Source organism: Bison bison, unplaced genomic scaffold (genome assembly GCF_000754665.1).
Source record: "Bison bison bison isolate TAMUID 2011002044 unplaced genomic scaffold, Bison_UMD1.0 scf7180017864033, whole genome shotgun sequence".
Classification (NCBI taxonomy): Eukaryota; Metazoa; Chordata; class Mammalia; order Artiodactyla; family Bovidae; genus Bison; species Bison bison.
In genome coordinates this window covers 5,023-15,307 of record NW_011494605.1, presented here as the reverse complement: position 1 = coordinate 15,307, position 10,285 = coordinate 5,023, and the positions used below count along the sequence as shown (strand labels likewise).

Here is a 10,285-nt window from a genome sequence, read left to right as displayed (position 1 = left end):
ATAAAGTTAATGCTTCTTGTTGGATGGAAAAAAAAAAAAAAAGTGGCCAGGTAGACACTGTGTTTGACCAGGAATGGAGCAGTAGAGTTAGCTGGGTGTGTCCTAGGCAGGAAGTTTGACGAGTCCCCTGGAGTGAAGTGGCACCGAAAGGGTCAGTCTAGTCACTCTCAGAGCATGGGGAGATGGGAACTTTTTCTTCTGTGTGGCCAGCCATGAACATGAGTTGTAATCACAGGATTTTACAGGAGCTGAAGAGAATGACCAAGAAGAGACCCGGCTTGTTCCAGGCAGTAGGAAAGACCCCAGCTGCATCCATACTCCTACGTGCATCTGCCAGGATACAACTGGGGTTGTACATATCATATACATGTAGCAGCTGGGGTTGTACATAGACAATCCCTGTGCAACCTCAAGCTATATGTGCCCCTTACACACTCCACACTCTGCTCACACACATGTGCACAAATCCTGGATCCTATGAGGCAGCAGGATCTCTTTGGAGAGCTGGTAGGATTAAATGGAATTCAGCTTTGGTGCCCATTGGTCCCCCAGCTCCCCTCTCACAGGGACCTTCCCCATTCCTTCTGACTCCAGAGGTCTCAAGGGCATGTGCCCTCAGAGAGAGATGCAATTCTACCCATGGAGTCTTAGTCAGAAGAGGGCAGAGTCAGGTTCCTTCCCTTAGTGTTTAAGTGGGATAACAGCTTCTTCCAGTCCTGCCTCACTGGCCTCCTGACAATCCAGGGATCAGAGGAGTAGATGCATCCTAGACTTGAGTTCCACCCATGGGTCAGAGATGGATGGTACGCTGAGCTCTTCTCCCCGGGAATGCCTATGGAAACCATTTTTTCACTTGTGCAGAGAAAGTTCTGTCCAGGGCCAGGACAGAGGGGAAAGTGGGTGGCATGGGAGACACTCTGATGAGGCCTCAGCATCCCAGCCTCAGGTGAGCAAGGAGATCTGAGTCTTGACAAAGCTTTGTAGGAGTGAGCATGAGGCCCATGGCCCGACTCCCAAGGCTGTGACCTTCTTCTCAGAGGCCACGCATCAGCAGCAGGAAGGATGTGTCTCCAGGTGGTCTATCCCCAGGGCAATATAAAGACATCCCCAAGTCCCAAAGCCAGAATTCTCCCTCTCTTGCCTCTCCCCTAGAGCCCAGTTCCCTTCCTTCCACACCTGTCCAGTTCCTGGATTGAAGCCCACTAATGGCTTTAGACTTGAACCCTAGAGGTGTATATGCTCCCAGCCATCAGGCAGGGACTACTTTGGGAAGAGCACTAATTCCCCACGTGGCCCCAGTCTGAGTCCTTCTCCAAAAGTCCCTCTTTGCACCCTCATACCTCACCCTGCCTTAAACCCTGATTCAAGCACCATCTCTTCCAGGAAGCCACCCTTTAATGTCACTCTGCTACCTTCCCCAGCCAAAACTCACATGCCCAGGGCACCAGGTAACAGTGATACAGATGCTGATGATGGCAGGAGTACCCCAGAGACCATCTCAGAAGGGGCAGAATTTATACCCATGAAACCATAGTCCATATTTCTCAACCTCAACAGTGGTTATCAGGGAGTTTTCTCTAAAAATTCCTTCTTATGTATCTTTGATTTAAGCAGTTTTTCCTTATGTCTGTTATATTCCAGACACATACATACAAAGTTAAACAAAGAAACAGATCTTGGTGAAAGGGGCAAGCTCCGAAAGCCATCTGTCTATTGTGTGGAGTGGATGAGTGTCTGATCATAACCACCAGTCCCAAGGCACAGATTCCATGTGAATGCCGTGTAAATTTTAGAAAGATGGACAATTATGGGAGATCAATAAAGAATCTAGAAGCAAGTAGTTACTCAGCATGTTTGTTAAATGAATGAGTGAGCTCGGGAACACATGTGCAGTAAGCATTTATAGACACACATGTTTACATGGCATTGCCTTTGAGGTGATTGTCTATCAGATGCCTATTCTGATTCTAGTCCATAAGCCTACAGAAGACAGGGGAGCACAGCTACTCTACAACCCAGCTTGGAGAGGGCAGCGTCCAGGAAGAGGCCACAGGTTGGGCTGTCTGGAGCTCTCATCTCAGCAGAGCTACTTCTCAGAGCCTGGCCCCAGCGGCTTCAGATGGAGGTGGATGCCATTCTTGGAGCGTAGGACCAGTTGGGGCATCTTGATGGGTAGCCTCGAGGGATCCGGGGCAAACTCAAAACGGAGCAAGCAGAGGGCTGTGACCACCTTTACCTCGGCCATAGCAAACTGCTGGCCAATGCAGTTCCTGCAATGAGCAGCACAAAATGACATCAGGCTATGAGACATCCAGAGTGATGAAAACTAGCGCTCTAAGTGTCCAACAGAAATCAGTCACTGTGTATGGATGAATCATTGACTGATCGATTGATTGGCCTGGTCTTCAGAAACAGATCCTGGGGGCATAGTGAGGGTCCCAGACTAGGTAGGTTCATACTGTGGGTTGTGACTTAGGGGTCTCTCTTGGAATGACTCACCCACCCCACCTGCCAAAGACAAGAGTATGCTAATGGCAGGAAGAGGGTCCCTGGAACTTCCCTCACATCAGGGTCACCGCACACCCAGCATGGCCCTCCTCATCGCAGAGTTCCCCCAAAGGATGTTCCATGACATCCTCCATCCTCACCTCTGGACAGGGACGTTGGGCTCTCCTTACCTGGGCCCAGCAGAGAAGGGAATGAAGGCAAAGCTGTGACGTCCGGCCACGTTCTCGGGAGAAAAGCGCAAGGGGTTGAAGACCTGAGGGGACAGGGCTTGCTTGAATATCTGCCAGGTCCCAGGGCAGGCTGACCCCACAGAAGCCCACCCCCTCTGAACTCCGAGCCCAGGGATGGCATACCTCAGGGTCAGGCCACACTGTACTATTCCTATGGAGGGCATAGATGTGCAGAGAAATCAGGCTGCCTGTGGGCAGAGCAGAGCAGAAAACTGGTGACCAGACAGTCCTGGGACAGCCAGGCCCACCTCTTCACAGGGTCAGAATCCCCTAACTGGTGCCCCTAACTGAGCACCAGTCCGTCCCTGAGCACTGCCAGTGACGGAAAGTTCTTACCCACCCTCAACACATCAAAGTGTGTTGATCAACAGCACACCTACTTCCCATAGCCCCAGCACCAGGTGTAGCACCTGACACAGACATTTGTAGAACGGAAAAGTTAAAGAGGACCAAACCCACCCCACCACGAGGAAGGACAGGCAAGGATTATTACCCACTTCCCACTTTCCATTAACTGACTCTCAAGAGAAGTAGTATGCCATCAGTAGTAACAACTACCATTCATTGGGCGCTTACTATGTGTCAGATCCAGAGTCAAACGCTCCTTACAAAGCCACCACACACAGTTGTACAGCTTGTCCATTGCACCACATCATAGTCTAAGTGAATGACGCCTCCTGAAGCTGTTCAGGGCACAATCTGCTTGGTGGTACATGACATCCCTGATGAATACTGCCTCTTTAATTCTGAAAACAGCCCTGTATGGCAGGGACCCTTCTCACCCCCAGTTCATAGGAGACAGACCAGAGGTGTAGATGTTGGTGGATTTACCCACACATTATGGAGCTAGGACTTTGATGCTGGCCGAACACAGAGCCTGGTCTCTTCCCCTCTGGTACAGGGGTAGAGAGAGCACCCACAGGGACTCTGGCTCCACCTCGAAATCTACCGCATCCCACCTTCAGGTAGAGAGCGACCATCCACAAAGTTGACAGGCTGGCTGAGCTGGCGGTACACTTGGGGCACAGGCGGGTACAGGCGGAAGCTCTCCTTGATGCACATGGTCAGGTAGGTCATCTCTGCCAGATCGTCCCTGCCAGCAACACAAGCAGGCCTTTGTGGACTGGGGGGCAGCACAGTCCTGCAGGAAGGCAGGCCCAGCCAGAATCCCCACTTCACCACCATCACACATAAGGGAGTCAGAGGGACGCAAGTGCTCCAAGTGTCCAGGCCAGGCGTGGAGTGGACACACAGACTCAGGGGCCTGGCTCCACTTTTCTCCATCCCTCCCTCATTTTCACAGCTAGGAAGGGAAAGCACAGGATCCTAGGGGTGTATGTGCTCCTGGCCATCAAAGGCAAGGTCACTCTTTCAGTGTCCCCCAGAAACCCCACGAGGAACAGTTCTTTAGGTTCTGCTTCATTCCCCATGGAGCTGGAATGGCAAGGGGTAGGGGCTGACATACAGTGGCTGAATGAATAAATGTCAAACAATAACGAGCTTGGAGGGGGTGAGTAACTACATATAGATAGACAGATGGATAGATAGATAGACAGATGGATAGATATTTCCATTTTGCCACTAGGAAGTTCAGACCTCAAATGTGCTCCAGCTATAATGACTGTGCAACAGCTAACTACAGAGCCCCAAACTCTAGGGTTTATTCCCTCGGTCCTCATTTTTCATTTGTGTTCTACATTTAATTGAATGTGTCCTTTAAGTTGCTTCAAGATTGAGATGGAATAAAATGAAAATTAAATAAATGTTTCAACTCCCTGCCTCCAGGCTGTGTTCACACTGTTCCCCAACCCAGAGCACCCAGTTCTCCCCCTTGGCCTTTCTGAGCCTCACACATCTCTTTAGAAAGCCAACTTGGGCCCACCCCTTTTGATTCCTCTCTTCTAAACATGGGGCCGCTCAATCTTACCCCACTCTGTGGTTTTCTCTAGCTTTTTGGTTCTGCAAGAGTTTGTCTTTCTAAAAACTCCCCCAGGGCAGTATTGGCCACTCACTCTCATCCCCCACACTCCTAACAGCATCTAGCACCTGGCTGGACACCCTAGGAGGTTTCCAACCTCTGACCAGTAAAACCACATCCTTCAAATCCCAGATTCTGGAATTCTAAGTCAGTCTCCCTCAGCGAGTCTAAAGTTTCTTCCCTCGACTGAGCATTTTCTGTGGCCCCTGCTGTGTCCTATCCCTGGGCTGGAGGTAACACAGGAGTCTAGAGAGAAAGGTGACAGGACTCGAAAGCCCAAGGGGAAGAGGCAGGGAGAGGCGGGGCAGAGGGCACATGCAGGAGGGGGGCCAGTCAAAACTGCCAAAGATCATTCTCCAGAGAGAGGTCAGCGTCAATCAGTGTCGTGATAGTGAGCTCAAGCTTGAATGAAGAAACAAAATAGTTGTAAGTTTCTAAGTGATGATGTTTGGGCAACAGCCTTTTCTCCTTCATCAGAGGAGTCTAGAGGCTGCACATTGGCCATCCAAAAGCAGGTGGGAGGGAATCAGCTCTTCCTGCTACCCCAGCTCTGTTCATCCTCAGTGTTCAAATCCTTTCCAATGCTCCCTGATCTATCTGGGAACCCAGAAGGGTAGTCACGTTCTGCCACCAGAGGGAGCCAACATAAAAGTCAGCCTCTTGACCACCTTTACAAGACACATCTGAAAATGGTCCACGGTGAGAGAAAGGGCTCGGGGCTGTGTCCACACATAGCTTCCCCCCAAAAGCCACAACTCTGGAGGGGAAAATGACAAGGGCTAACTGCCGTCGCCTGGTTTCCAGGATGGCCCTGTAGGCGCAGCTCTTCCTTGGGACAGACTGGGCTCACCCGCAGCCTCACTCACCACTTCAAAGTGTCCCGGTCCCCAAGAATCTCCTGAATCTCTTCCCGACAACGACGCTGGTGCTCGGGGTACAGGGACATGCAGTAGAGAACCCATGAGATGGCGCTGGTGGTGGTGTCATGGCCTTCGAACATGAATGTGTCCACCTCGGCCCGGAGGTCTTCATCTGATAGCTTGATGCCTTCTTCATCCTGGGTCAGGAAAGCACAATGGGACAGCCCAAGGCATGTGAGGTAGGTTCCAACAAGGCCTCACAAGAGTAGCTGTCAAATGAAGGTCTGGGAGAGGGAGGGAAATTCCTTTTCAGACTAGGGGTTCGGAGCATATCTTTGATTCCTATCTGTTCTCCCAAGGCCAGCTTGGATGACTCCTACTCCAGGAAGTCTTCTTTGATCCCTCTGGCCAAATGACTTGTGATTTTACCCAGTCCTATCAATTGGGCTCACCTGACACACACAATGCCTTCTGGAGGAGGAAGAGGTCTTTGTCAACATCTACCTCCTGTCCCTGCCACCTGACTGTGAGAGTCAGGAGGCCAGGGCTAGGGCTTTCTCAGCATCTGCATCCCTAGTGTGAGAACTAACCCAGAGTAGGGCTCAGTGAGTTTGTGGAGTGGAAGGACCAGTTGAATGAGTGAATAAATGAATGTTGCTGCGGGTGTTCAGTCACTTCAGTCATGTCCAACTCTGTGTGACCCTATGGACTCTAGCCCCACCCAGGCTCCTCTGTCCATGAGATTCTCCAGGCAAGGGTACTGTAATGGGTTGCCATGACCTCCTTGAATGAATGAATGAGTAATGTATAAAGTCTAAGGTTCTAGGTTGCTAAGATTCTTCAGAGTCTTCAAAGGCTGGAATTGGTCTTCTGTTTCATGTAGACCCAGCCTCCCTGCCACTACATCTCTCCCCAGCACCACACCAGTCACCTTCCCACCTCTGAGCCTTTGCTGATATATACCATTGGACAAGGGCTTCCCAGGTAGCTCAGCTGGTAAAGAATCTGCCTGCAATGCAGGACACTCCAGTTCGATTCCTGGGTCAGGAAGATCCCCTGGAGAAAGGAAAGGCTACCCACTCCAGTATTCTTGGGCTTCCCTGGTGGCTCAGACAATAAGTAATCCACCTGCAATGCTGGAGATTTGGGTTCAAGCCCTGGGTTGGGAAGATCCCCTGGAGGAGGGCATGGCAACCCACTCTAGTATTGTTGCCTGGAGAATCCCCCACTGACAGAGGAGCCTGGCGGGCTACAGTTCACGGGGTTGCAGAGTCGGACACAGCTGAGCGACAGAGCACAGCACAGCACCACAGGACAAGAAACAGGTCATATTTGCTGGAGAAAGAGGGAAAAGATGCTTAACAGCCCCTGCTGCTGTCCAGGGAGCCCTGTCTCAGGAGGACAGTCTGAAGACCCGTCAGGGACATGTTCTAGGCAAGGGTGGGTGACTGCGCACTCACCCGAGCCCCCAGGAGAATGTCCAGGAAGTCCAGGTGCCTCTTGCTCTGTATCCTCTCCCGCTCTTTCTCATCCTGGAGGGCTGCTTTCCGTTCCCTGATGACCTGGTCTGGGCCAGGAGCACAGGGTGTCACTGCCTGCGGACCCACCCTCTGCCCAAAAGGGGAACAGAGGTCCTGCAATGGGAGGGGTCCCCCAGGGGCCAGGAGGAGCTAGACCAGAACCTAGGCCTCCTGTGGGCGGGCGGCGCAGGAAAGGCCCACCTGTGTGGTCATGGGCCACCTGGCAGGCCCGCAGGAAGCGGCGGCCATGTGGGGTGAGAAAGTAGATGAAGTCATTGTGGTACTGGAAGGAATAGATGCGCTGCTGCATCAGCAGTGTGAGTTCTTCGACCGACAGGTAGTAGTTATTGTCCCTGCACAGTAGAGGGAAGGGGAGATGCTGAGACCCTGACCCGCAGCAGAGCCCCCGAGTGAGTGGAATCCAGTCCCAAGTACTGCGCTCTCTGCCCGTCCTCGCCCCACCATCAAGCCTCCCATGAGAGCCATGGGAAAGGCCCGGCTCCACCTGAGCTGGGGCTCTGTAGAGCAGGATGCCCCTCTCCTCTCAGACCAGGGCCCAGGATTCCTGCCACCTCACATGCCCTCTGAGCCGACCTGGGTGGAGACCGTGGTCAGCCCCGAGGGCCCCTGACCTGTCATTCAGGCCGCTGGTTCCTTTGCCAAAGGTGCACTTCATGAGCGAGTCCAGCGCCATGTGGCCCACATCGCTGTAGATGTCAAAGCTCTTTTGCTCACGAGCCTTTTTCTCCCACTTGTCCTAGAGCCCAGAGATGGGAGGTGATGTAGGGGAGGGGGCCCACCAGGCTGGGTGCCCCACCGTGCCTGCAGGACCCACCACTGTCCTCCCCACACGCACTCCGGGTCCCTGGCCTGGCCTCATCCTGCTGTTATGGGTGGGGGTGGGGGGTGGTTCAGGCTCAGAGGGCAGAACCCACAGAACCTCAGAACCCTCAGAACCCACAGAACCTCACCCAGCACACACAGCCAGGGCAGCTGTGTATGAGGGAAGAGGAGGGCCAAAGGTGGTAAGCTCCCCAGCTCAGTCTGTGTGCGTCAGGCCTGCAGGGATGCTGGCGGGTGGGGAGGGGGTAGTCTCCTGCAAGAAGACAGGCTAGCCCAGGTAACCTCAGGGATTATCCGGCTATAAGCCTCTGAGCCTAGTTCTTGACCCCTGACTCCCAGCATCCATTTTAGAGTTACTCTCGACATTAGTTCAGGCAGTTGTGCTAGGCCAAGGATGAGGAGACACTTTTTAGATATGAAAGGTCTTCCTAATATTCTCAGATACAGGCAGCCCTCCAGTCTGCTACAGTAGGAGCTTTCCTGGGGTCTCGCAGAGGCCCTTTGATGTGGGAAGAGGGAGTGCTGGTCTCCCGGTGGAGACAAAAGCTGGGGCTGTTGGGCGGCTTGGAGCCTCAGCACGTTGTCAGCACACAGCCAGCAGTAAGTATCAGGCAGAGCAAGGCTCACACTGCTGCTGCAGGCAGAACAGGGCCTCGGGCCTCAGCAACTCTCCTCACTGCCCTCTCCCAGGAAAAACTGGGGGGCGGGGGGCTGGCCCCACAGCACAGCCTCCAGGAGCCTGGCACAGGGAGCTCACCAGCATGATACGCGTGGACTCAGCAAACAGGGCCACGTAGGGCTTCAGCACATCATAGTGGAAGCCAGGTGTGAGCAGCTTGCGATGCTGGAACCACTTAGGCCCTTGGAGAACCAGCAAGCCTTTCCCTGGGGGAGGCATGGGAGAGGGATGGCTGGTCAGTTCACACAATCCTGCCCCCACCCCTGGCAGCCTGGGATCAAGCACACACCACCCCGCCTAACCCCACTCCCATCCTCCTGATCAGCCTGGCATCCAAACCCAGGTCTGCCTTTCAGGCACCCAGCCTCGCAGCCTGGAAAGACAGCCTGGATCCTGTCTTTCCACATTCCTTTCCACAGGCCCTTGCCCCAGCCAGCACCACCAATATAATCTCCTCAGATCTCCTGTAGTGCCACCTCCTCCAGGAAGCTGTTCCTCGATAATGCGGGGAGGAACATTGCCCAGAGCCTTTGCCCTGCCTGCCCAGGGAAGAGGACACCCTGGCAGGACAAGTTGCCTGAACCCTACCTCTCAGGCAGCCCAGAGTTCTCCTGCCTCCTCCACTATTTCCTACTGAGAAGCTGAGCTTAGGGTGGCAACTTGGGGCCAGGTGGTCCGGTGGATGGAGTAACCATAAGAGTGGACACTGGGCAAGGAGGGATCAGACAGGGAAGGCTCCTGGTCACCCAGCACCAAGGACAGGGAGGGCAAGTGCCTACTCACCTATCCACTGGAGGAAGAAGTCATAGAAATCTGGGGCCTTAGGGTCTATAAGAGAAAGAGAAGCTTGGTCAAACAGGGACTGGGGGATTCCTGGAGGATGTTTGGTGATGAATAAGGTGAGGACTTCACCTGCCCAGACTTAGGGTGCAGGCCCAGGACCCCTCCCCACATGGCACCCTGAGCCCTCTGCTCTCAGGAAGCTCCAACTTCTTCCAGGAGTCCTCACCTCCTCGACTGTACACAGCTTTGGCATAGTCAGGATCATAGATGTTCAGGAAGCCAAGAAATTGTCCAACCCAGAGTTGGTGGGCGTAAGGGAACTCGTGAGTCCAGGACACCACCTTGTCCAAACTCCCAGTCTGCTGGATCTGAAATAGCAACAGAAGGCCAGGCCACTCAGGACCCCAGCATCACCAGCCAGGCCGGCAGGGAAGAGAGGAGGTTGCCCGGGAAGGTGCAGGGAGCACCCCTCCCTCCTCCTGCAGCCCTTCCCTCCCAGCCAGTTACAGTCCTGCACATCTCTGGCCTCAGTCCTCTCTCTAGCCCCAGAGCCACTGCTCTAAGTCCAGGCCACGCTTTATTGCCCCTGGGTGAGCGCAGCAACCCAAACTGGCCAACTTACTTCCATCTGGTACCTGTCACCAACCTATCTCCACTGCAGCCAAAAAGAGGTTTCTTTCAGCATCAAAGTTTTCATTAGAGAATTCCAGCTTGTTGTTCAATACACCTCAAAATCACCTCGATTCCACCCCTAAATCATGGGGCACTTTTTTTTTTAATTGAGGATGTACTATGTGCAGAGCACTGTCTAGATGTTTCAGGGGAATGAGATAAACACAGTCCTTCCAATTCACTCTAGGTGGGGAAGTGTTAATAAACAAGTA

The 10,285-nt window shown here is 53.3% G+C and overlaps 1 protein-coding gene across 1 annotated transcript; it reads right to left on the bottom strand.

Moving 5' to 3' along the window:
- Positions 1-1,834: 1,834 nt before the first annotated feature.
- On the bottom strand, positions 1,835-9,811 carry LOC104984603 (cytochrome P450 4B1; the record flags this gene model as incomplete). Its single annotated transcript, XM_010834418.1, has 11 exons — positions 1,835-2,270; positions 2,679-2,761; positions 2,862-2,926; positions 3,698-3,831; positions 5,583-5,773; positions 7,037-7,143; positions 7,298-7,449; positions 7,729-7,853; positions 8,697-8,824; positions 9,402-9,446; positions 9,628-9,811. Coding segments are annotated over 11 exons (1,398 nt in total), but the record flags the coding sequence as incomplete, so codon positions are not given.
- Positions 9,812-10,285: the final 474 nt, after the last annotated feature.